The 22,225-nt window shown below is 36.5% G+C and overlaps 1 protein-coding gene across 2 annotated transcripts in view; it reads right to left on the bottom strand.

Moving 5' to 3' along the window:
• The window catches only part of KIAA1549 (KIAA1549 ortholog), a 180,503-nt gene that overhangs the window by 92,056 nt on the left and 66,222 nt on the right, over window positions 1-22,225 (bottom strand). For both annotated transcript variants that reach the window (XM_074193588.1, XM_074193589.1), the window contains exons 5-8: window positions 21,211-21,338; window positions 14,308-14,491; window positions 8,898-8,957; window positions 5,574-5,719 (exon numbers count right to left, since the gene is read on the bottom strand). In XM_074193588.1, coding sequence (XP_074049689.1) covers window positions 5,574-5,719; window positions 8,898-8,957; window positions 14,308-14,491; window positions 21,211-21,338 — 518 coding nt within the window. The remainder of the gene's footprint in view (window positions 1-5,573; window positions 5,720-8,897; window positions 8,958-14,307; window positions 14,492-21,210; window positions 21,339-22,225) is intronic.

Below are 22,225 nucleotides of genomic sequence, written 5' to 3'. Positions count from 1 at the left end.
TTTCCTTCAATGCCTTAATGAGGTTTATTTAGTGTCACCAAATTTGGAATTTTCATTAGGTAACCACTTCTCCAGATCACTTAAAAAGTGACTGTTTAATATTAATTCTATTGCAGCTAGGTGGTGCAGTAGAATAACCAGGTCTATAGTCAGGAAGACAGTCTCCTGAATTCAATTCTAGTCTTAAACACTATCTGTGTGACGCTGGCCAAGTCATTTAACCCTGTTTGTCTCAGTTTCCTCATCAGTAATATGAGTTGGTGAAGAAAATGGCAAACCACTCCAGTTTCTTTGCCAAGAAAAACCCAAATAAAGTCACAAAGAATTGAATATGGCTGAAAAAAGAGTAAATAATAATCCTATTACCAATCTCTGGAGAGTGTTTCTACCTAGAGAATGTACATTTACTCCTGTCCCATATTTCCTGTCCTTAAAGCCACTATCCATAATTTTAAAAGGACCCTTTTTATTCCATGGAAGGAAAAGAAAGATAAAGATATGATAGTAAAAAAAAAGAAAAAAGGGTCACTGGGGCAATTTTTATGGTGTGCTTGTTTTTTGAATGATTTTCATTTTTAAAATGTTTTTAATGAACAAAAATCTATTTTCTCTTTCTCTTCACCTCATTTCCCACCATAGGAGAAAAAAAATGAAAAACCTTTAGAGGAATTTTTTTTAATGTAATAAAGAAAACCAAAGGAGGTCAAAAAGGGCAAAGAAGCTTTGAAAGTTTATAAGTGAAATTCATTCTATAATTAGAAATAAAAGAAAATTATACTTAATAAATCAGCAATTGCATAATACAACCATTTTTTTTCCTGTTCATTTATGAGGAAAAACCTATCTTACTTAGCAATTTTTAGGTTTACAAGTAAACATATAAACTTTTTTCAGTTTATGAGAAGGTCCTTTAAATCCAATTTTTTTTAGGTTTTTTTGCAAGGCAAATGGGGTTAAGTGGCTTGCCCAAGGCCACACAGCTAGGTAATTATTAAGTGTCTGAGACCGGATTTGAATCCAGGTACTCCTGACTCCAGGCCTGGTGCTTTATCCACTGCACCACCTAGCTGCCCCTGCCCTTATAATTTTATAGTTAAACACCGGTGATAAGTTTCTTTGTGAAAGAGACTAGTCAGAAGTTTAACAAATTGTTGTCGATAAAACTATCAAAGACATCTAAAAGTGAAATAATCTGCTTTTTAAACTATATCCACTTTTTGGTTTTTTAGGTTTTTGCGTGGCAAATGGGGTTAAGCGGCTTGCCCAAGGCCACACAGCTAGGTAATTATTAAGTGTCTGAGACACTTTGATTTGAACCCAGGTACTCCTGACTCCAAGGCCGGTGCTTTATCCACTAGGCCACCCAGCCGCCCCTTTTTAATCCAATTTTAACCCAATTTTGTTAACATTCTTTTTCTAAAAACTTGTCAAAGGTTTTCTAAAATTCAAAGTCAAAGACAAACCTTGCTTCCCTTGATCACAAGTTTATAGCTATTCCTGTCTCCTTCTGCCAGGGCTGGCTAAAAGCCAGGTATGATTTCCAATTATAGAAACAATGTTGATTTTTCTCTAATGAGATCTTTTTCTCTAAATATTCAGCAATTCTAGCCTTTATTTATTCATCTAGTTTATCATATCATAAAAATTAATTGTTATTTGATCTAACACCTTTAGTTTGTCCAAGTGATAATTTATATACTCTGTAATGGATTCCTCAGTGAAGACCCAAACAGAACTGTTAATTCTTTTTCATTCTTGAATAGTTTCTTTGTTCCATCCAACATAATTTCTCATGCTTCATTACAATTTTGTGTTTCATTAAAAGGTCCTCATGGAAACCTTAAAATTTGAATTTATACTTAAGCTCATCCCCCCCCTTGGTATAATCTTTCAATACTTGGAAAAATACTCCTTTTTCCTCTGAAATAATCTCTTTGACTCTGATGTTTAGCCATATAGAAGATAATTAGGTGTGCCTAATATTTTTATTCTTAGCATATCTTTCCTAAATTTCTAATGATGTATTTTGAAATAATTTCCAATATTCTTATGGGAGATTTTTAGATGTACTTCCTTTCAATTTTTTCCTAAGTAATGTCTGAATTTTAAGATCCTAATCTATTCAATGTTCTCAAAGTGAAACTGCTGGGTTTCTGAGCTCCAAAGAACAATGTAAGCCTATTCATTCCTTAAACAAATGCATTGGCTTAGAAAGGGATGGTCTGGAAGCACCATAGGAAGGTGAATACAGGTAATCAAAAAGCCATTCCATGGCTGTATTTTCTTTTTCTTTTTTTAGAAAGATTTTATTTATTTTGAGTTTTGCAATCCCCCACCCCATTCTTGCTTCCCTCCCCCCACCCCCCACAGAAATCTTTACATTGTTTCCATGGTATACATTGATCTCAGTTGAATGTGATGACAAAGAAATCATATCATGGCTGTATTTTCAAAGCCAAGGAAATGCTACATTTATCTGGAAAGGATAAATGAACAAAAAAAAAATGATCTTTTTTCCCCCTTTTCCTTTAAAATATTCAGAACTGCAGCAGTGTCACCAAATTTAAACTATACCATAATTCACATTGTTTGGGAAACACAATTTCAGGAGAAAATATATCCAGTCCATTCTTTATAAAGTGAACACAAGTGAAGGACAAAAGTTGGGATAAGAATATAATAATGGCTGAGGGAAAATAATTTAGTTAGTGGGGTCTAATTCTAATTCTCATCTTGTTCAGATCACATCACCATTCTATTCTGTTTATGGGCAAACAACCTACACACACACACACACACACACACACACACACACACACACACACACCCCTCAGCGTATTCCTAAAGTCTTCATACTATTAAATCACTGTATAGGACACCTAAAATTTAGAGTAATGATCCTGAACCATCAGTAGAGAGTTAAGTAATCAGTTTGTAAAGGGAGGAAATTGCACAATACATTTTAGAAAAACTCTCATTTAAAATGTTTGAGGTAGGGGAAGCTAGGTGATACAATGGATAGAGCACCAGCCCTGGAGTCAGGAGGGCCTGTGTTCAAGTCCAGCCTCAGACACTTAATATTTACTTAGCTGTGTGACCCTGGGTAAGTCATTTAACCCCATGGCCTTAAATAAATAAAATTTTTTAAAAAAAAATTTTAAATGCTTAAGGCAAAAAAGAAAGTCTTAGTACTAAGAAAGAAACCTCAATTATCTGAAAAATTCACTCCTTCTATTATAAGGGATGGTTTTTACACTGGTAGTCTTCTCTGTCTGAATTTTATCCACTGATGAACTGAGCCTGCCTCAGTGCTTTAACCTTACTGATGACTCTAGCCTTGACCTCTACCACAGCTTCAGTTGCACCTCTTCAAATGGCTACAAGGCATATTCTCAGGATGAGCTGTAGTCACTTTAATTTACTATGCCAGAAGTTCTGTAATTTACTTGATCATTGACTTGAGTAATACTTTTGGGGCTTCAGCTTCCTTATCTGCAAAATCTAAGTAGTTAGACTAAGGTCTTCCATTCTCAACACTGCTATTCCTATTCCTCCCCAAATCACAATTATAACCTTCCTTTTTTTTTGTTTTTTGTTTTTTTACAAGGCAATGAAGTTAAGTGACTTGCCCAAGGTCATGTAGTTAGGTGATTATTAAGTGTCTGAGCCTGGATTTGAACTCAGGTACTCCTGACTCCAGAGCCAGTGCTCTATCCACTATGCCACCTGGCTGCCCCAATAACCTTTCTTTTGAAGTAATTCTTTTCCAAACTCACAAGGGATCCTCTGCTCTCATTCTACTATTGAAGTTACCCCTATTGGTCTAGCATCCCAACTCTCAGCTCTATTCTACCAATTCCTTTGTGTCAGATTGTTATTGTTCATGTCTAACTCTTCATGTTCCCTTTTGGATCTTGACAAACATAATGGAGTGTCTTGCCATTTCCTTTTCCTGCTAATTTTACAGATAAAGAAACTGAGGCAAATAAGGTTAAGTGACTTGCCTAGACTAGATTTGAACTCAGGTAGATAAGTCTTTCTGACTCCAGAGTCAGTCCTCTATTCACTGTGCCAACTAGCAGTCCTTCATATCTGATAGTTACAAATTAAAAAGCAATCTGTAAGATATGGGTGATTTATTAACAGTACCAACAATTCCAAGAATGTCGTATTTTAAAAGAAGTCAGTGTCCAAATTAATTTCTTTTAAAATTATTTTTATAGATTTTATAAGTTCTGAATTTAATAAATACCAAATCAAATCAATTTGTAACTGATAAAACTGTAATGACATAAAAATTTCAAATCAGGTAGTATAAGGAAGATACTTTTGGAGATGGATAGGCAGGAGTTTTTAATTTTTCTCATTTCCTGAGGATCTATGACTATCACACAAGTAACACTGCTCCATAATATTTTGTATTTTACATGTTAAAGTACTATTTTATAAAAAAAGTTCTTTGAAAAATAAGGTTGCTTTAAATTCAAAATTATCTCATATTAAAGTCAATACAAACCTTTTTTGCATTTCCTTAAGGGTTAATAGCATATAAGGCACAAAAATAAATCTCAATAAATGACTGTCAAGATAAACTGAAACAATGACATTCTTAATTGCTAAAGCAATCTTATCCCAAATAGCAACCAGCTGAAATAAAAAACTTCTCATGTCATTCTCTACTTGCAACACAACACCATACCTCAAAGCACAATTTATTTTCTAGATTATATAATTTCACTTCTGTCCCCATTCTACCACCATCACCCCTTTATAATTTATTTTTAAATTTTTTAAAGTTCATTTTATTGATGAAGAAACAGAGTTTCACAGATTCCTTTGACTCCAGAGCTAAAATTCTTTCTACTCTTTTTTTAAAATGCATCAACCTATATTCAGAAACCATCAGCCCTGTCTTTGGTGTAGACATATTCTTTACCATAAATACTTCATAGTTGTCTTGGGTCACAGCATTGTTGAGAAAAGTTAAGTCATTCACAGCTGATCATCCTACAACACTGCTATTACTTTGTATTTAGTACATTTCCCATCGCATCAGTTCATGTAAGTTTTTTAATTGACAGCATCCTGTTCATTTTTTTTATAACAGATTAGCATTTCTTCATAATCACATATCACAATTTATTCAGCCATTCCCCACCAATGGGCATCCCCTTGATCTCTAGTTCCTTGTCATCAGAAAAGAGCTGCTATAAATATCCTCATTCATACAGGTTCTTTTCATTCCTGTTTTTCATCTCTTCTGGTATATAGAAGAGGTACTAGTAGTGACACTGCTAGGTCAAGGGGTAGGCATGGTTTTATAGCCCTTTGGGCATAGTTCCAAACTGCTCTACAGAATTGTTGTATCACTTCACAGCTCCTCCAATAGTCTCATTTTACTTATCCCCTCCAACAACAACTTCAATAAGTATAAGGTAGTACCTCAGAACTGTACCAACATGCATTTTTTCCTATCAACAGAGAGTTAGGACAATTTTTTGAATGTCACTGATAACTTTGTCTGAAAATTTTTTATAACTTTTGATCATTTATCAATTCACCCCTTTAAGTACCTGCACCACATTGTTTCCTGCAAAAGTGGCTCTTCTCCAAATCCTTCTTCTGGTGAAAGATTCACTGAGCAACCGGGCCAGCTTCCGTTCCATTTCGGCTTGAAACACCTCATTCTGTAGCTGCCTCTCGAAGACACCCAGGAGAACTAAAGTTAAGACAGAATGCAAAGGGGTCCTATGTGTTAACCCAGAAGAAGGTAAAGTAATTGAACCACAGGAGGGAAGGGGATGGTTAGCTGTGAAAGCTAGCAGCCAGGAGTTTTTAGCGGGATCTACATACAATCTTCTGCTGGTGCATATGAATCTGTCTGTGATATAGCAGATATCAAGCAGCACAAGAGAGTAAAAATCTACATAGTATGCTTCTTACAACTGGGACTAGTCTAGAAGTGTTTATTTCTCTCCTCTGCTGAGGGGTCAACCCCTTCAGGGAAGGCAGTCAGGGTAGCATATTTGCTTTTCCCTTGGGCAGCTCATGTTCTGGGTCATGCCCTCTCTGTTGAATTAGAGTTGGGACACAGTCCCATGGCAAGAGTTATGATGAAGTTGTAATTTAGATACCAGCACTCTATCTGATTAAATAGTCTAAGATTCTTCCCTTGTTTCTTAAGTCCATGTCTGATAGGGCTACAGATATGACACCAAAATAAATTAGAGAAGAAAGAGGAAAAACAAATAGAGAACTTAGTACTACTAATTAAGCCGCTATGTCTGAAAAGAACAGATTGATGGAGAAAAACTAAACTATATTCCTATAAATTCAAATGGGAGATAGAGGATAACAAGGTTCAGTTTAACACAGACTTTGTGGGCTTTGAGGATCACAAAGGCAGAGGAATAGTAACAGAGGAAAGAAAATTAAATTCTATTATGCAAAAACAAATATGAGTTTCTAGTCCTTTCCCATGAACTAGATATTACTTCAATTTCATGGGTATTTAAAAAATGCTCATGGTAGATGAGATAATAATGATGACTGATGGAGAAAATGCCAAACTACTCAATTCTTATTTTTCCTTTTTTTCCTTAACAAGAGCAATAGTTTTCAGACTATAAACCACAGAAAGAAAATGGTTAACATAAAGCATTAACATCTACATTATCCTCCTCACTCAAAAAAAAGTGAGGAGATTGTAAAAAAGAGAACCTAGCTGCTGTCCCCAAATACTAGACCCAGAAGAGCTAGCTAACAGTACTCAGGCTACAAAAAAAACTGCCCAATGTGATGTTTGAGCTTCTGTCTATTATTTCTGAAAAATACTGGAGAAAAGATATAGTGCCACAGGACAAACAAAGGCTGCCCCCCTTTTTTAAGAGAATAGAGACTTTAATCAGGACTAGTAAGCTTGCTTTCACTTCTCAGCAAAAGTTTCAAATGTATTTAGAGGGCTATTTGTGAGCATTTATAATTTTTCAGTGTTAAATTTTGCTTTTATACAACATATGAATTGCAACAAACTCACAATTCCAATCTCAAAAGAAAGATAAACAAAAGAATACAGAATTGTAAAGATGGGAAAATTCTCAAGAGAGGATATAGTATACCTGAATTTTAGTAAAGAATTCAACAAAGTCTCTCATACTATCCTTGAGGACAAGATAGAGATAATGAACTAGCTGCTGTATAGCTAGCTAGTTTCAAGAGGTTTAAAGACCAGATACAAAGAATACATTTTAAAAGTTGACTATGAGGTCTTTAAAGGCCTCCAAATTCATCCTGCGCTGTTCAACTTTTTAAAAATACTGTTAAGGATAAAGCCATAGGTGATATGCTTATCAAGTCTACCAATAACACAAAAATGGGTAAAATAGAGAACTAATTTGTTGGATAACAAAGTCAGAATTCAGAGGGTTAGGATGATGAACTGTACCTAATAAAATGGAATTTATATGGGATAAATATAATATCCTATACTTACATTAAAAAGCAAGTACAAAATAGGGAAGACATTGTAAAAACAATAGTCTTTGGAAGAAAAAAGATTTGGCAATTTTAGTGAATTGAAATCTCAAATTAGTTAATAATGTAGTACATCAAATAAAAGTATTATTTTTGGATATGATACAAGAAGCACAGTATCCACAATGAGAGAGACAATATTTCTTCTGCACTCTGCTCTGACCACAGCTAAAGTACTATGTTTGATTTGGGGCACTATATTTTAGGAAAGATAAATCAGAAGGTAACCTAGAGGATGACATATAAAGACACTGCCAGATAAAGACTGAGAGAAAGAACTTAGAATGTTTAGCCTAGACAAGGAGAGACTAAAAGATACCTGTCAGTTGACAGAAATGTCAGTGGAAGAGGGATCAGACCACTTTGTTCCAGAAAGCAAAACAGAGAAATAGTTAGATTTTGAAGGGATACCAATTTTAGGTCGATGTAAAAAATTTTTGTTACAATAAGACACATCCACATATGGATTGCTTGAGGATGAAGTGATCTATCCATTCCTGGTGTCTTTCAAGTTGAGACTGGATGACCACCAGTTAGCAAAGCTAGAAATGAGATTCCAATTTAGGTATGGTTTACAGCAAATATCTTCTTAGGATTTAATGGGTCTGTCTTAACCAAATTCATTCAGATTCTTATAAACCAATCTTAGAAGGAAGTAGTCATCTTCAATTCATGGCCTTAAAGAGGTTCTATTTAACAAGGCAGACTACAGATTTTACTCCACAACTATTTAATGTGACCTCTGCTTGATCCACTGCCATTTGGCATACATCTGCAGGCTACCTTTTATTAAAGTGTTTTATCTCTGTAAAATGTCTGACTCAGAACAGGATTCTGACTCTGACTCTGCTGTTTATACTGACTGCTAAGACTCCTCAGAACTGGGGAGAAATATATATATATATTTATCTTCAGGGCAATAAATCTACATGTATACTTCAAGAACCACTCTGACTATATTTTACAGAGACATCTAAATCATATCCTACCCTCATTATTTTCTGGCCCAGATCTGTTAATCTACTGATGTGATATAAGAATTCCCATCAAAGAAACTCTTCCAACCAAAGCAAGTCAACACTGATCAGTATTGTTCAACAGTCACTGAAATCCTCAAAGGAGTGAAAAAACTTATGCAGCAATACCCAGTTTGTATGTATGTGAGGCAATTTTTCTTGTCTCAAATGGTAGTTATTTATTATGCCACAGTTTCTAAATAATCCTTCTCAGGATGAAAAGTAGAGAAAACCAGTTCTCTTCAACTGATATGGGCCACAAAATTAACATTTACCCATAAATCCAGTCCCTGATTTTAGTAAATGAGTAATCTTAGAGTCTTCAAGTATCAGCATGGCTATACATACCTGTTCTTACCCAAGATGACTTCATCAGTTGAGATAAATTGAGTTGTGGATATTGGAAGGCTGTAAAAGAGAGAGAGTGAGTTGGAAGGGGAAAATATGTGTTTGTGTGTATGTGTGTGTCTGACTGAGTCTCTATCTGTCTGCCTGAGAAAACAGGAAGGATAGAATACTGCTTAAAAGTCACAACATATTTTAACTACATGTTTTTCTTCTCTTCAAAATGTTAGTACAAAAGGATGCCTTGGCATAATCATAGACTATAAACAAATGGAGATTACAGTAGCTTCAAGGAGAAAGAATTCTATCATTGAGGGGAAGGGAAAGCAAGGAAGAAGAAGTAGATTCAAAGGATCAGAGATTTAGAGGCAAAAGGGACTTTTGGAGGCCATCATTTGACCCTCTTTCATTTTGCAGATAGGGAAATGAGGATTTTATTAGAGTCTAAGTGACCTTTCTAAGGTTATAGAACTATTAACACCAGAGGCAGGATTTGAATTCACTTCATAGGACCCCAAAGGCAGGGCTCCCTCCATTGGACCACACAGCCTCTCAATTCAGATGTGCCAAGAAATATTCCTGAAAACAATTTTTCTTCTAAAAAAGTAAGGCAAGCAGAACGAGTGGACTCCAAATCATTCTATACAAAGAATGTTTGAAATAACTGGGGATATTTAGATGGGAGAAAAAGAAAACTTAGGGAAAACATGTTTTAAAGAGTCCTTTAGCTTATCAAAATTGGAAGATAAAACTAGGAACAATGGATGGAAAATACAAGGAAGATCAATAGTTTGATTGCCTAAGGAAAAAAAGGGTTGCCTATGGAAATAATAAAAAGTTCAAATTTCCATAGTACTTTGGTTTATAATATTATGGAAAACTACAACTATCATTTTTCTGTGTTTTTTTAATACAAGGCAATTGGGTTAAGTGACTTGCCCAAGGTCACACAGCCAGGTAATTATTGTCTGAAGCCAGATTTAAACTCAGGTCCTCCTAACTTCATCCACTGCACCACCTATCTGCCCCCATATATCAACTTAGTTGAATTTCACAACAATCCTGAAAAGTAAGTAGTATAAATATTATCCCCATTTTTACAGATGAGTTCACTGGAGTTCCAAAGGATTTACCCAAAGTAATATTGCTAGCAAGCATCAAATCCCGAGGTTCAAGGCCAAAAGCATACCAGAACATATAAGAGAACATAAGTCCCTGCTACTAAAGATCCCCAAGAGAGGGAGGAGGAGTGCTTTGGTGAAATTCTCTATCAACAGGTATGTCCAAACTGGACATTGGTGGTGTGGGTTGCAATATATTTATTAATAGATACTGAACTCTGCATGCAGCCCTTGAGGAGTTTTTGTTGGATGATTCCACCTAGAAGAGTTAAAAGGTTGCACATCCTTTCATGGACTTTTTGCCTCAGATACAATTTGAACTAGAGCATCTGTGAGGTCTTAGGCAACTTTACTTTCTAATTCTATAAATTCCCTCTTGTGTTATCTCCAAGATACAAATCAGTATAAAATTTTCTCAACTCACATTAATATTAAGGAATAAAAAATTTTTATTTGTTAAAATTCAATTTTTTTTAGCTCCTGGCATGATTAAGAATATATGAAGTTTAACTTGAAAATAAGAGGCATAAATTTCCATCTTAGCCTACTCAACTTCAGGGATAACATAAGTTATGTACAGACCCTCTTTCTTTACCACTTCATGGAAGATAAACCAAATTCCCTTCCTCCCAGAAGGTCTACCATCCTTCAGAGGAGTGGTTTTCAAACTTTCTATTGCCATGGAAGTCTTCTTTCTAGTTTTTCATGACCTGGAATTCCAGTCCTTATTCTAGCATGGAACAGACATGGAAGTGATAGAACATGAAGGTGATGGACAGTTAGGTGAAGCAGTAGAGTACAGGATTTGGAGTCTGGAAGACCTGAATTCAAATTTGACCTCAGATACTTAATATCTGTCTGACCTTGGATCAGTCACTTAACCCTATTTAACTCAGTTTCCTCATCTATAAAATGACTTGGAGAAGGAAACAGCAAATCACTCCAATATCTTTGCCAAGAAAATCCTAAATGAGTTCATGAAGAGTCAGACACAACTGAAAAAATAACTAAATGACAACAAAAATGATGGAATAAATCAAAACTAAACACAGTCACCATCAGTTGTGGTGTCAGAGAACTAGTACAGGACTTAAGAGTCAGAAAACTCGAGTTCCCTATCCTTGATCTGAGATTTGTTAAGTGGGCAAATCAAATGATCTCACTCTGAGTTCCAGTTTCCTTATCTGCAAAACAGAAGTGATAATACTCGAATGTCAGGGCTATGAGAAACATGTTTTGTTTTGTAAGTAATAAAGTACTATCTAAATGTAACCTATTACTGTTATTTCACTTTTTTTTCTCTAGGAATCACATAGTATTGACAATGGACATTAAAGATAAATTATCTAGCCTAAAGGTTCTTAACCTAGCTTTCATGAACTGTTTGCTGTTGTTTTGGATAGTTTTCTTTTTAAATATATGTATTTCCTTTTATCCATTTCAAAATAAAATCTGGAGAAAGGGATTCATGGTACAAAAAAGATTAAGAATCCCTAATCTAGTCCAATTCCTTCATTCTACTGGTAAAGAAAAGGTCCTAGAGGGGAACAAATGTTATACAGCTCCTTAGTAGAAATCTAAGAAAAGACCATAGAGCACAGGTTTTCTGATTCCCAGAGTCCAGGCTTTCTTCTACTAATATATTGTCCACTGTTTTATCTTTCACCTCAATGGAAGAATTATTTGTTAAATGTGACTTTTTACATTTTTCTTCCTCCTTCCCTTTCAGCTCCATCCCCCTGACAGAAAGCATTCTGATTGAGATTCTACATTTATAATTATGCTAAACAATAGATCCATATGGATCATGTTAAGAGGAGAATCAAATCCAAACAGAAGAAAGAAAATATTAGAGAAAAATGACATAATATGTAAGACAACTTTCAGAAATTGAAGATTATAAATTTTGGTCTTCATTTAAATTCCACTGTTCTTTCTCTGATATGGATGGTATTTTCCATCATAAATCATTTTAAATTGATTTTGATTCTTGTACTGCTGAAATGAAGAAGTCCATCATGGTTGATCATCACCCCATGTTGCTGTTAGTATGTATAATGTTCTTGGGTTTTTTTTAGGTTTTTGCAAGGCAACTGGGGTTAAGTGGCTTGCCCAAGGCCACACAGCTAGGTAATTATTCACACAGCTAGGTAATTATTAAGTGTCTGAGACTGGATTTGAACTCAGGTACCTCCTGACTCCAGGGCCGGTGCTTTATCCACTGCACCACCTAGCCACCCTATAATGTTCTTCTGGTCCTGCTCATTTCACTCCTTATCAATTCATGCAAGTCTTTCCAGACTTTTCTGAAATCCTATCCCTTATGGTTTCTTATAGAACTATAGTGTCCCATCATATGCTTATACCACAATTTGTTCAGTCATTTCTCAGTTGATGGGCATTCCCTCAATTTCCAATTCTTTGCCACTAAAAATGAAATGTTATGAGTATTTTTGTACAGGTGGGATTTTTACCCATTTTTCATGATTTCTTCAGGATAGAGACCCAGGAGGGGTATTGTTGGATCAAAATGTATGCACTTTTTTATTGCCCTTTGGGCATAATTCCAAATTGCTCTCTAGAAAGATTAGATCGGTTCACAACCCCACCAATAATGCATTGGTGTCTCAGTTTTCCCACACCCCCTCTAACATTGTTCATTTTTTCCTTTTTAATCATATTGGCCAATCTGATAAATGTGAAATAGTACCTCAGAGATGTTTTAATTTGCATTTCTCTAATCAATAATGATTTAGAGCAATTTTTCATATGACTATGGTTAGCTTTGATTTCTAGAATTTCTAGATTTCTCAGAATTGCCTTTCTATATCTTTGACCATTTATCAAATGAGAAATGACTTGTCTGTTTTTTTTATAAATTTGCCTCAGTTCTCTATACATTTTAGAAATGGGTTCTTTATCAGAAACACTAGCTGTAAAATTTGTTTCTCAACTTACCAAATTCCTTTTAATTTTGGTTGTAGTGATTTTATGCAAAACCTTTTTAATTTAATGTAATCAAAATTATCTAGCTTGTTTTTTTTGATTTTCTTTATTTTTGAATTATAAAGATTTTATTTATTTTGAGTTCTACAATTTTTCCCCTAATCTTACTTCCCTCCCCTCACCATCCCCTCCCCACCCCGCAGAGTTTCCATGGTATAAACTGATCCAAATTGAATGTGATGAGAAAGAAATCATATCCTTTTTTTTAAAGTTTTTGCAAGGCAATGGGGTTAAATGGCTTGCCCAAGGCCATAAAGCTAGGTAATTATTAAGTGTCTGAGGCTGGATTTGAACTCAGGTACTCCTGACTCCAGGGCCGGTGCTCTATCCACTGCGCCACCTAGCCTCCCCAATAAATCATATCCCTAAGGAAGAAACATAAAGTATAAGAGATAGCAAGATCATACAATAAGATATCAGGTTTTTTTTCCTAAATTAAAGGTAATAGTCCTTGGTCTTTGTTCAAACTCCACAGTTCTTTCTCTGCATACAGATGGTATTCTCCATTGCAGACAGTCCTAAATTGTCCTTGATTGTTGCACTGATAGAATGAGTGAGTCCATCAAGGTTGATCATCGTCCCTATGTTGCTGTTAGGGTGTACAATGTTTTTCTGGATTCTGCTCATCTCACTCAGCTTCAGTTCATGCAAATCCCTCCAGGCATCCCTGAATTCCCATCCCTCCTGGTTTCTAGTAGAACGATAGTGTTCCATGACACACATACACCACAGTTTGCTAAGTCATTCCCCAATTGAAGGACATTTACTTGATTTCCAATTCTTTGCCACCACAAACAGGGCTGCTATGATTATTTTTGTACAAATGATGTTTTTACCCTTTTTCATCATCTCTTCAGGGTTACCCAGTAGTGGTATTGCTGGATCAAAGGGTATCTAGCTTGTTTTTTACAGTCTCTTATAATTCTCTATCTCTTTCTTGGTCATAAACTGCTCTCCTTTTCACTGATCTGACAAGAAACTATTCTTGTTCTCCTAAATGGCTTATAATATCACCTTTTATGTATAAATCCTGTACTTCAATGGAAGAATTCTTGATGCATAAAAAAATTCTATGTTCTAGGAAACAAAGTTTAAAAGTCAGTTTTGTGGCAGCTAGGTGGCGCAGTGGATAGAGCACCAGCCCTAAAGTCAGGTGGACCTGAGTTCAAATCCAGCCTCAGACACTTAATGATTACCTGACTGTGTGACTTTTGGCAAGTCACTTAACCGTAATGCTTTGCAAAAAAAAAAAAAAAATCAATGCTCTGAATCTTTATCATACTCACGTTCAGCAATCTGCAGAACAGGATATCCCAAATAGAAACTGAATTCTACCATGCTTAAATTCCTGAGAATCTCACTGACTTCTGATCCATTCAAGAATCCTTTCTTGCTTTTAACAGCAAAGATAATATTCACTGGCCCCTGGCGAGGAGCTGTCCATGATGTCCCCAGAGTTATATTCAGTATCTGAAAGAGGAAAGCAAGAATCAATTTTTTTTTGCTGTTAATGGTTTTTAAGGGGATAGTGGAGTTTAATATGACAGTGACTGACTTTATTAAACAGCTGTCTACTTTGCAATTATAATAGCTAGTATTTATATATTGTTTTAAGGTTTGCAAAGCACTTTAAATACATTGTCTCTTCTGGTGGTGGTGAATGAGAGGGGGAGAAGTGGGATAGGAACCACAATCGTTTCACCACATCTTGATGAACTAACAATGCAGAAATTCCCTAACCATCTCCTGGCCTGTTAGTGGAAAGAAGAGAGAAATAAAATGTAACAAACTTTATGTTTAGTGAATAGACTCATTCATTGATGGAACAACTATTTGTTGTCCTTGGATAAGAGACACCTGCAGTCTTCTCTAAATGAGTATCTCAGCACTTCAGTTTTGTCTAAAAGGATTTCTTTCACAATTGTAAAAATCTTTAGTCACCTACCCTTGTTTCCTGCCCTTGAACATGGACTATCTTCTCTTTCAGATAACAAACCTTGCCATCTGAATAGCAAATATTCCCCTGGGACTTCCACCCTTTTTTCTCCCTTGAATGATGTCCCCTTTCTCTACCCCCTCCCTACTGTGAAAAGTATTACATATCTGTCCTAAGTTACCTCAGAATATTACTAGTTGGCTTTATAATTCTAGGCAGGCTTTAATTTTCTGAAAAGTTCTAAAAAACTGATTCTGTACCCTAGGAAGTTGAAGCTGCTAACAGCAGTTCCTGAGCATACTGATAATATTTCTTAGCTTTCATTTTGACCTCCTATCTTTGATCCAGGGCATTTAGGTGGCACAGTGAACAGAGAACTGGACTTGGAGTCAGGAAGGCTCATGTTTCTGAGTTCAAATCTAGTTGCAGGCACTTTCTAGCTGTGTGACCCTGGATCAGTCACTTAACCATGTCTTCATAAGTTTTCCTATTTATAAAATGAGCTGGAAAAGGAAATGGAAAATCACACCAGTATCATTGTCAAAGAAAACACCCTCAAAACGGGGTCACAAAGGGTCAGACATGACTGAAAAAGATTCAACAAAAATCTTTGACTCACAGTTATCAGAGGACTGTTGACTGGCATGACTGGCCCAAGAGGTCCCACTCATCTTAGAGGAGAGTATTTGCTTAAAAGGCCCTCATCTCCCCTTAGTTTTTCCAGTTAAGGTTCTATTTTTCATGACCCCCATTTGAGGTTTTCTTGGCAAGGATATTGGAATAGTTGACCATTTCCTTCATTTTACAGATGGGGAAACTGAAGCAAATAGGGTTAAGTGATTTAAGGTCATATGGCTAGTAAGTGTATGAGGCCGAATTTGAACACAGGCCTTCTCGACTCCAGGGTCAGTTCTCTATCCATTGCACTCCCTCCCCCCTGTCCCTCTGCCCGCCAGTAAGGTAGGTATTATAATTTGCCCATTTTACAGAAGAGGAAAAGACTGAAAAAAATTGTGACTTGCCCAGAGTCACACAGATATTAAGTATGAGAGGCAAGATTTTAACTCAAGTCTTTTCCACTCTCCAAGTCTAGCAGTCTATCCCCTGAGCCACCTGGCTGTTAATATGAACTATCAATATCATATTGAGAATGTGTCACCATCATCCCCTCTCTCTCTCTCTCTCTCTCTCTCTCTCTCTCTCTCTCTCCTACTCAATCACCCAAAGGAAGGGGGGGGGGAAACTTGTTTTATGGCTAAAGCTGATTTTTTTTTAAATCTATCATTACCTCAGTCTCATGGCAGTTTATAGTTTTTACTCGAGAACAGCTGCCCCAACCCTGACTTCTACACATTAGGCTGCTCTTCTGCAGCAGTCAACAGGTCTATCACATTGTTGGAAATTTTTTCAGAACAATTCTGAAATGCTTCCTCTGCCCTTTCCTACCATGGCTGTCTCATTTCGCATCCCTATAAAAGAGGTTATGAGCATTGACTCAATTAAATTAATTCAACCAGCCATCCTGGTTATAAAGCCAGTAATCAAGGAGTTTATATTATACTTCTGTAATCCACATTTTTAAACATCACTATTACTTTCCAATAACTAAGTGAATAATAATACCTAAATACTTATATAGCACCTTGCAATGGGCTATACATGATATCTCTTTTGATCCCCACAACCATCCTGGGAGGAGGAAGAAGTTATCATTATTATCATCATCCCCATTTTACAGATGAGGAAACTGAGGGTTAAAGTGACTTGTCCAGGGTCATATAGTTAGTAAATTTCTGAAGTCAGAACCCAATTCTGCTCCAAACCCAATGCTTCTCTCCACTGTGCCACCTTGCTCTTCTATGAAATGAATGAAAAAGAATTTAATAAACACTTACTGTGAATTTAAGAATTTAAGAATTATTGTTGACAGATGGGGGTTATGTGTTAAACATACTGGCTTTTTAGTTCAATACCTTCATTTTACAGATGAGGAAACAGAGGGCCATGACTCATTCAAAAATAACACAGTTAATAAATCTGAGGCAGGATCCATCTCTTAGCAAATATATGCATGGGAGGCATCTTTTTGTGGGACTGCTTTTGTAGGACTGCTTTTAAAGTGACATTTTGCTCTACAGAATCAAATGTTTGTGGGGTTTTTGTTTTTAATCAACAAAAAGTAGAAGCTTGTATTTTATCATTCATACTTCATACCTGCTGAGGACACTAGAAATTATACCCATATTCCAATAGTGTAATAATCATTGTTTCAATGCTGACAGAAATGAATCCAAATTAGGATCACATTGCTAGTGATCTTCCCTCTCCAGGTAGTTTTCCAAATTCCATAATGACAACTCAAAAACCTAGAAGTAGCATCAGCCATAATTTCACTTCTGATCAACCACAGAGGGGGTTAGACATTACCACTAAATTACCACTAATTTCTTCTGACCTGAAACCTCCTGCCATCCTTCTCCAGAAGAAAAGCTACTCTTGATTCATCATCTACTTGGTCGATCACTACAGAAATAGAATCTGAGAACAGTTTGGCAGCCCTATCCCACAGATAAAAAATGATGGTTGTGGGCAGGGCTTCCCTGACAATGAACTAATACACTGCTTTGTCATCTTTGGGTTTACTGCCAGGTCTCAGCACCCCATTGAGTCTGCAAAGTGGTCCATAATCAAATACATGCCTTCTTTTGAATGCACTTCAAGGTGTCCTGTCATCACAAAGAGCAGCTCTTGGATGAATGAATCTCTTGGTGGCTTGATTACATTAAGTTCACTTGTAGGGTAACATCAGAGATGATTAAAACAACCCATGATCATTTTCTCTACATGGTTTTATTCACCATTAGACTTATGAATGCTTCTAGTAAATAAGCACTTGATTATTAGATGCCTGTGTGACAACTAGCTAATGTGCTAAGTATTTCTAAAAGCCGCGAGTAGATAATATCAGTGCAGTCCACAAAAAGCAACATGAACCAGAGCCCCTTTGCAGCTCCTATTCCCTTTTGAGGTTGGGGACATTTATATGCCAAACAGGACCAAAGGGACAGAGTTACACACTCAACATTTCCACTTTGGTTTTAGAATGATATATAAAGAAACCAGAGTGTACAGAAAATTGACCTCAGAGTCAGAAAGACAAGTCAATCCTGTTTCAATCACTTACAAGCTAAGGGAGCAAGTCACTTTATCTCTTAACCCACTTAACCTACAACTTAAGCTTCAATTTTCCACCTGGAAAATGGTGGTAATAATAGCACCTTATCTCAAACGTTATTGTGAGAATGAAATTGGATGATCTACGTCAAACACCTTGAAAAACATTAACATGCTATATAAATACTAGCTATTATCATAAAGTCAAGGACAAAGAGTTAATGGAACTCTCTTTACTCCCATGTACAAATCTAGTTCCCTCTATGGGTTTGTACTAATCTGACCTTCAATACATGGGTCATTTTTTTAATGAGTAAGAAGTATAAGAGAAATGTAAGAGTTAACATGTGAAATCCCAGATACATAAATTTGTATTGATTATGTTTCCTATGTTTCCTAGCAATATTAACTAAATTCATGATTCCTCAGGATTCTGAGCTTCCAAAAGAAAAAAAAAAAAGAAAAAAATTACTCTTAATCCCCATTATCTATAGGAAGAACCTGACTCTATTACTCACTTGAGCCAGGACTGTAGACTTCAGTTCCCTTGACCTGGCACCTCACTCAACATGCAAAGGCCACACAGAGTTAAGGCAATACCACTGAGAGTGGAGGTCATGGTAGAATATTGGTTGAATAATCAACCTAAGTCAGGGTCAATCACTTAAAGGGTCAGAATTTCTTGGCAAAGGGACAGGATCAAACCCTGACCCCACTGGGAGTTGATTTCTTTTTTATTTCTTTCCTTTTGAATTTTATAATTTTTCCCCCCAATCTTGCTTCCCCCCCCCACCACAGAAGGCAGTTTGACAGTCTTTACATTGTTTCCATGCCATACAATGATCAAAACTGAATGTGTTGAGAGAGAAATCATATCCTTAAGGAAAAAAAAATAAGAGATAGCAAGATTACATAATAAGATAACATTGTTTTTTTCAGTTATTTTGTTGTTTATTCAGTATTTGGGTTAGTATGACATTTGTTGAATTGGTTGCATCATTGTACATACAAAAGATCTTTACATAATATGGAAATTTACAACTATTGAAATAGTATATATATAAGTAGACGGAATCAGGTCCTCTGGAAAGGTGATTCAGAGCTCTAATGGAGGTGAACATAAAATGCATCAATAAAGTATTATTACTTTATTGGCATGTATAGTGTTGTGTCCAGGAATGTTATGGACCTTTGGGAAACTAGCACCTACAAAATAGGCAGTTATATAACCTGCGGTTCTGCTTGACAGCAACTACTTTATGACTGTACAAGTCTGATCCAGCATCACTATGCAAATAACAGGGTTTAACAAATAGTCACACTGTATTCCCCATTTCTAACTTTAGGAAGAATCTAGAGTGTGTTCATAAGTTTTAACATTTCTGGTGTTCAATTACTAAATTAGAGGGAGGATTTGACCATAGCACGTCATAAACACTCCCTTAATCACTGTCATGTTCTCAAGACAGCAAAATGGAAGCACACTTAAAAAAGTTTTAAAATGCAGCTCCTTCTGGCTTACCCAAAGAATTTCTGCACTCTTCTTTAAAGGGGCCTCCTCCTCCAGAGTCAGATTTACCTTTACCACATCAGAAATACCATTCTGCCCCAAGACACAAGGGACACCAAGGAAGATATCTTCATTAATACCATATAGACCCTTAATCATGGTGGAAATTGGATGCACTCTCTTAATACTTTTCATAATGCTGTCTGCCAGTTCTGCCACAGACAAGCCAAAGGCCCAAGAAGTGTAGCCCTTCAGCTTGATGACTTTATAAGCACTATCAACCACCTGTTTGTGATCTTCCTTCCAATTTTCTGAATCACTATCAGTTCTGAAAGCAGGATAAAGATTCTTTTTTTTTTTGCAAGGCAATGGGGTTAAGTGACTTGCCCAAGGCCACACAGCTAGGTAATTATTAAGTATCTGAGGCCAGATTTGAACTCAGGTACTCCTGACTCCAGGGCCAGTGCTCTATCCACCGTGCCACCCAGCCGCCCCCAGGATAAAGATTCTTTAGAGATACACCAGCAACATTCACACCACCCCACACAGGAACACTAGAGTCTCCATGTTCCCCAAGAACCTGGATACCAAGTCTCTCCCCCATTAGGTAATGAAAATGGGCAGAATCCAGATTGCAACCACTTCCAATAACATGATTTTTAGGAAAGCCACTCAGCTTCCCGGCCACATATGTCAAAATATCCCCTGGGTTGGAAACAATAAGCAGCTTGCAATTAGGGCTGTATTTAACAATATTGGGAATGATGAAATTAAAAATATTCACATTTCACTGGACCAAGTTAAGACAACCTTCTCCCTCCAGCTGACATGCCCCAGCAGTGACAACAACCAGTTTTGAGTTTGTAGTCACACTGTAGTCTTTGTTAGAAACAATCTTTGGTGTTTTGAGGAAAAGGCTGCCATGTTGGAAATCCATCATCTCTTCCTTTAGCTTATCTTCTATGACATCAACTAGGGTAAGTTCATCAGCCAAGTCCTTCATCAAGATACTGATGGCACATGTCATGCCAACCGTACCAACCCCAACAATAGTGATCTTGTTATGGGGGACCTGGTCTTCCTTTAGGACATTCAAAATCAGTTAATCCTTGACAGTAGTTCCCATTAGGGGTGAATCCAAGCTTGAACTGAGGTTGTTGGTCAGGATGCGGAGAGGTCCCAACTGGATGCGAGGCTACTAGCTGCTCCTAGACTGGCCTCTTTTCTTTTAATTAAAGGTAATAGTGTTTGGTCTTTGTTCTAACTCCATAATTCTTTCTTTGGATACAGATGGTATTCTGGGAGTTGATTTCTTAAGAGTTCATTATATGGGGGTAGCTAGGTGGTGCAGTGGATGAGCACTGGCCCTGGAGTCAGGAGGACCCGAATTCATATCCAACCTCAGATACTTAATTATCTAGCTGTGTGACTTTGGGCAAGTCACTTAACCCCATTGCCTTAAATAAAAATTTTTTTTTAAAAAAAGGAGTTCATTATATGCTGAACATTATATGTTTGGAATTTCAAACAAGGACTAGAATATTGTTATTCCTGAGGCTAGGGACTTACCTGCACCGTGAAGTTGTATGTTCCCTGGTGTTTTCTTACTTCAGTGAATGCTGTCATAAGGCCTTTCTCAAGGTGCTGGGTGAAATTGCAAAATCCAGTGTCCACACTCTGAGGTACAAACTGAAGGACTGGAAGAAGAAAGGTCATTCATTCTTTACAAGCATCAAGACTTATAAGCAGATGGGGATGAAGAAAGGCTTGTGACAACAGATCTTTGAAGTATTCTTTTTTGCATCAAAAATAGGACTTTGGAGGCAATCAGTATAAAGCACTGGCCCTGGACTCAGGAATCCCTGAGTTCAAATCTGGCCTCAGACACAATAATTAACCTAGCTGTGTGACCTGGGCAAGTCATTTAACCCCATTGCCTTGCAAAAACAAACAAAAAAAGAAAATAGGACTTGGACACATCATCTTCCACTACTTTTTCTGTTTCACCTCATATTACTTCCCTCAACAAACTAATTCAGCCAAACTTAACTATTCTTCAAATCCAAAATTCCCAGTGCATTTTCTTCAAACCTCTACTCAACTGTAATGTTCTCCCTCCCCATTCTCAGTGCTGCCCATCCTGTAAAAGCCTAATTCAAATGACACACCCTTAAATGAAGCTGCCCCAGAAATCCCCAATCAAGAACTAACTTCGCTCTCAGTCTTCACTAAGTACCTTTTTTTGAGTTATTGTTCAGAATGTCCAATTCTTTGTGACCTCATTAGGATTTTCTTGGCAGAGATGCTGGAGTGGTTTGCCATTTCCTTCTCCAGTTCATTTGATAGATTAGGAAACCGAGGCAGACTTGCCTAGGGTCATACAGCTAATAAGTATCCAAAGCCAGATTTGAACCCAGGAAGATGATTCTTCCTATTTCTAAGTGAGGCATTTTATTCACTGTGCTGACTACCTGATATTTAAAATTATGCTAAAACTTAAAAACTATTTGGAGGTCAAAATAAGAACATAACAGATGAGTTTCACACAAATTTGAAAAAAATTACATTATCCTATCTCTAACCT

This window comes from Macrotis lagotis, chromosome 7 (genome assembly GCF_037893015.1).
Source record: "Macrotis lagotis isolate mMagLag1 chromosome 7, bilby.v1.9.chrom.fasta, whole genome shotgun sequence".
Classification (NCBI taxonomy): domain Eukaryota; kingdom Metazoa; phylum Chordata; class Mammalia; order Peramelemorphia; family Peramelidae; genus Macrotis; species Macrotis lagotis.
Note: the sequence above shows the minus strand (reverse complement) of the source record. Positions and strands in the feature narration are given on the sequence as shown.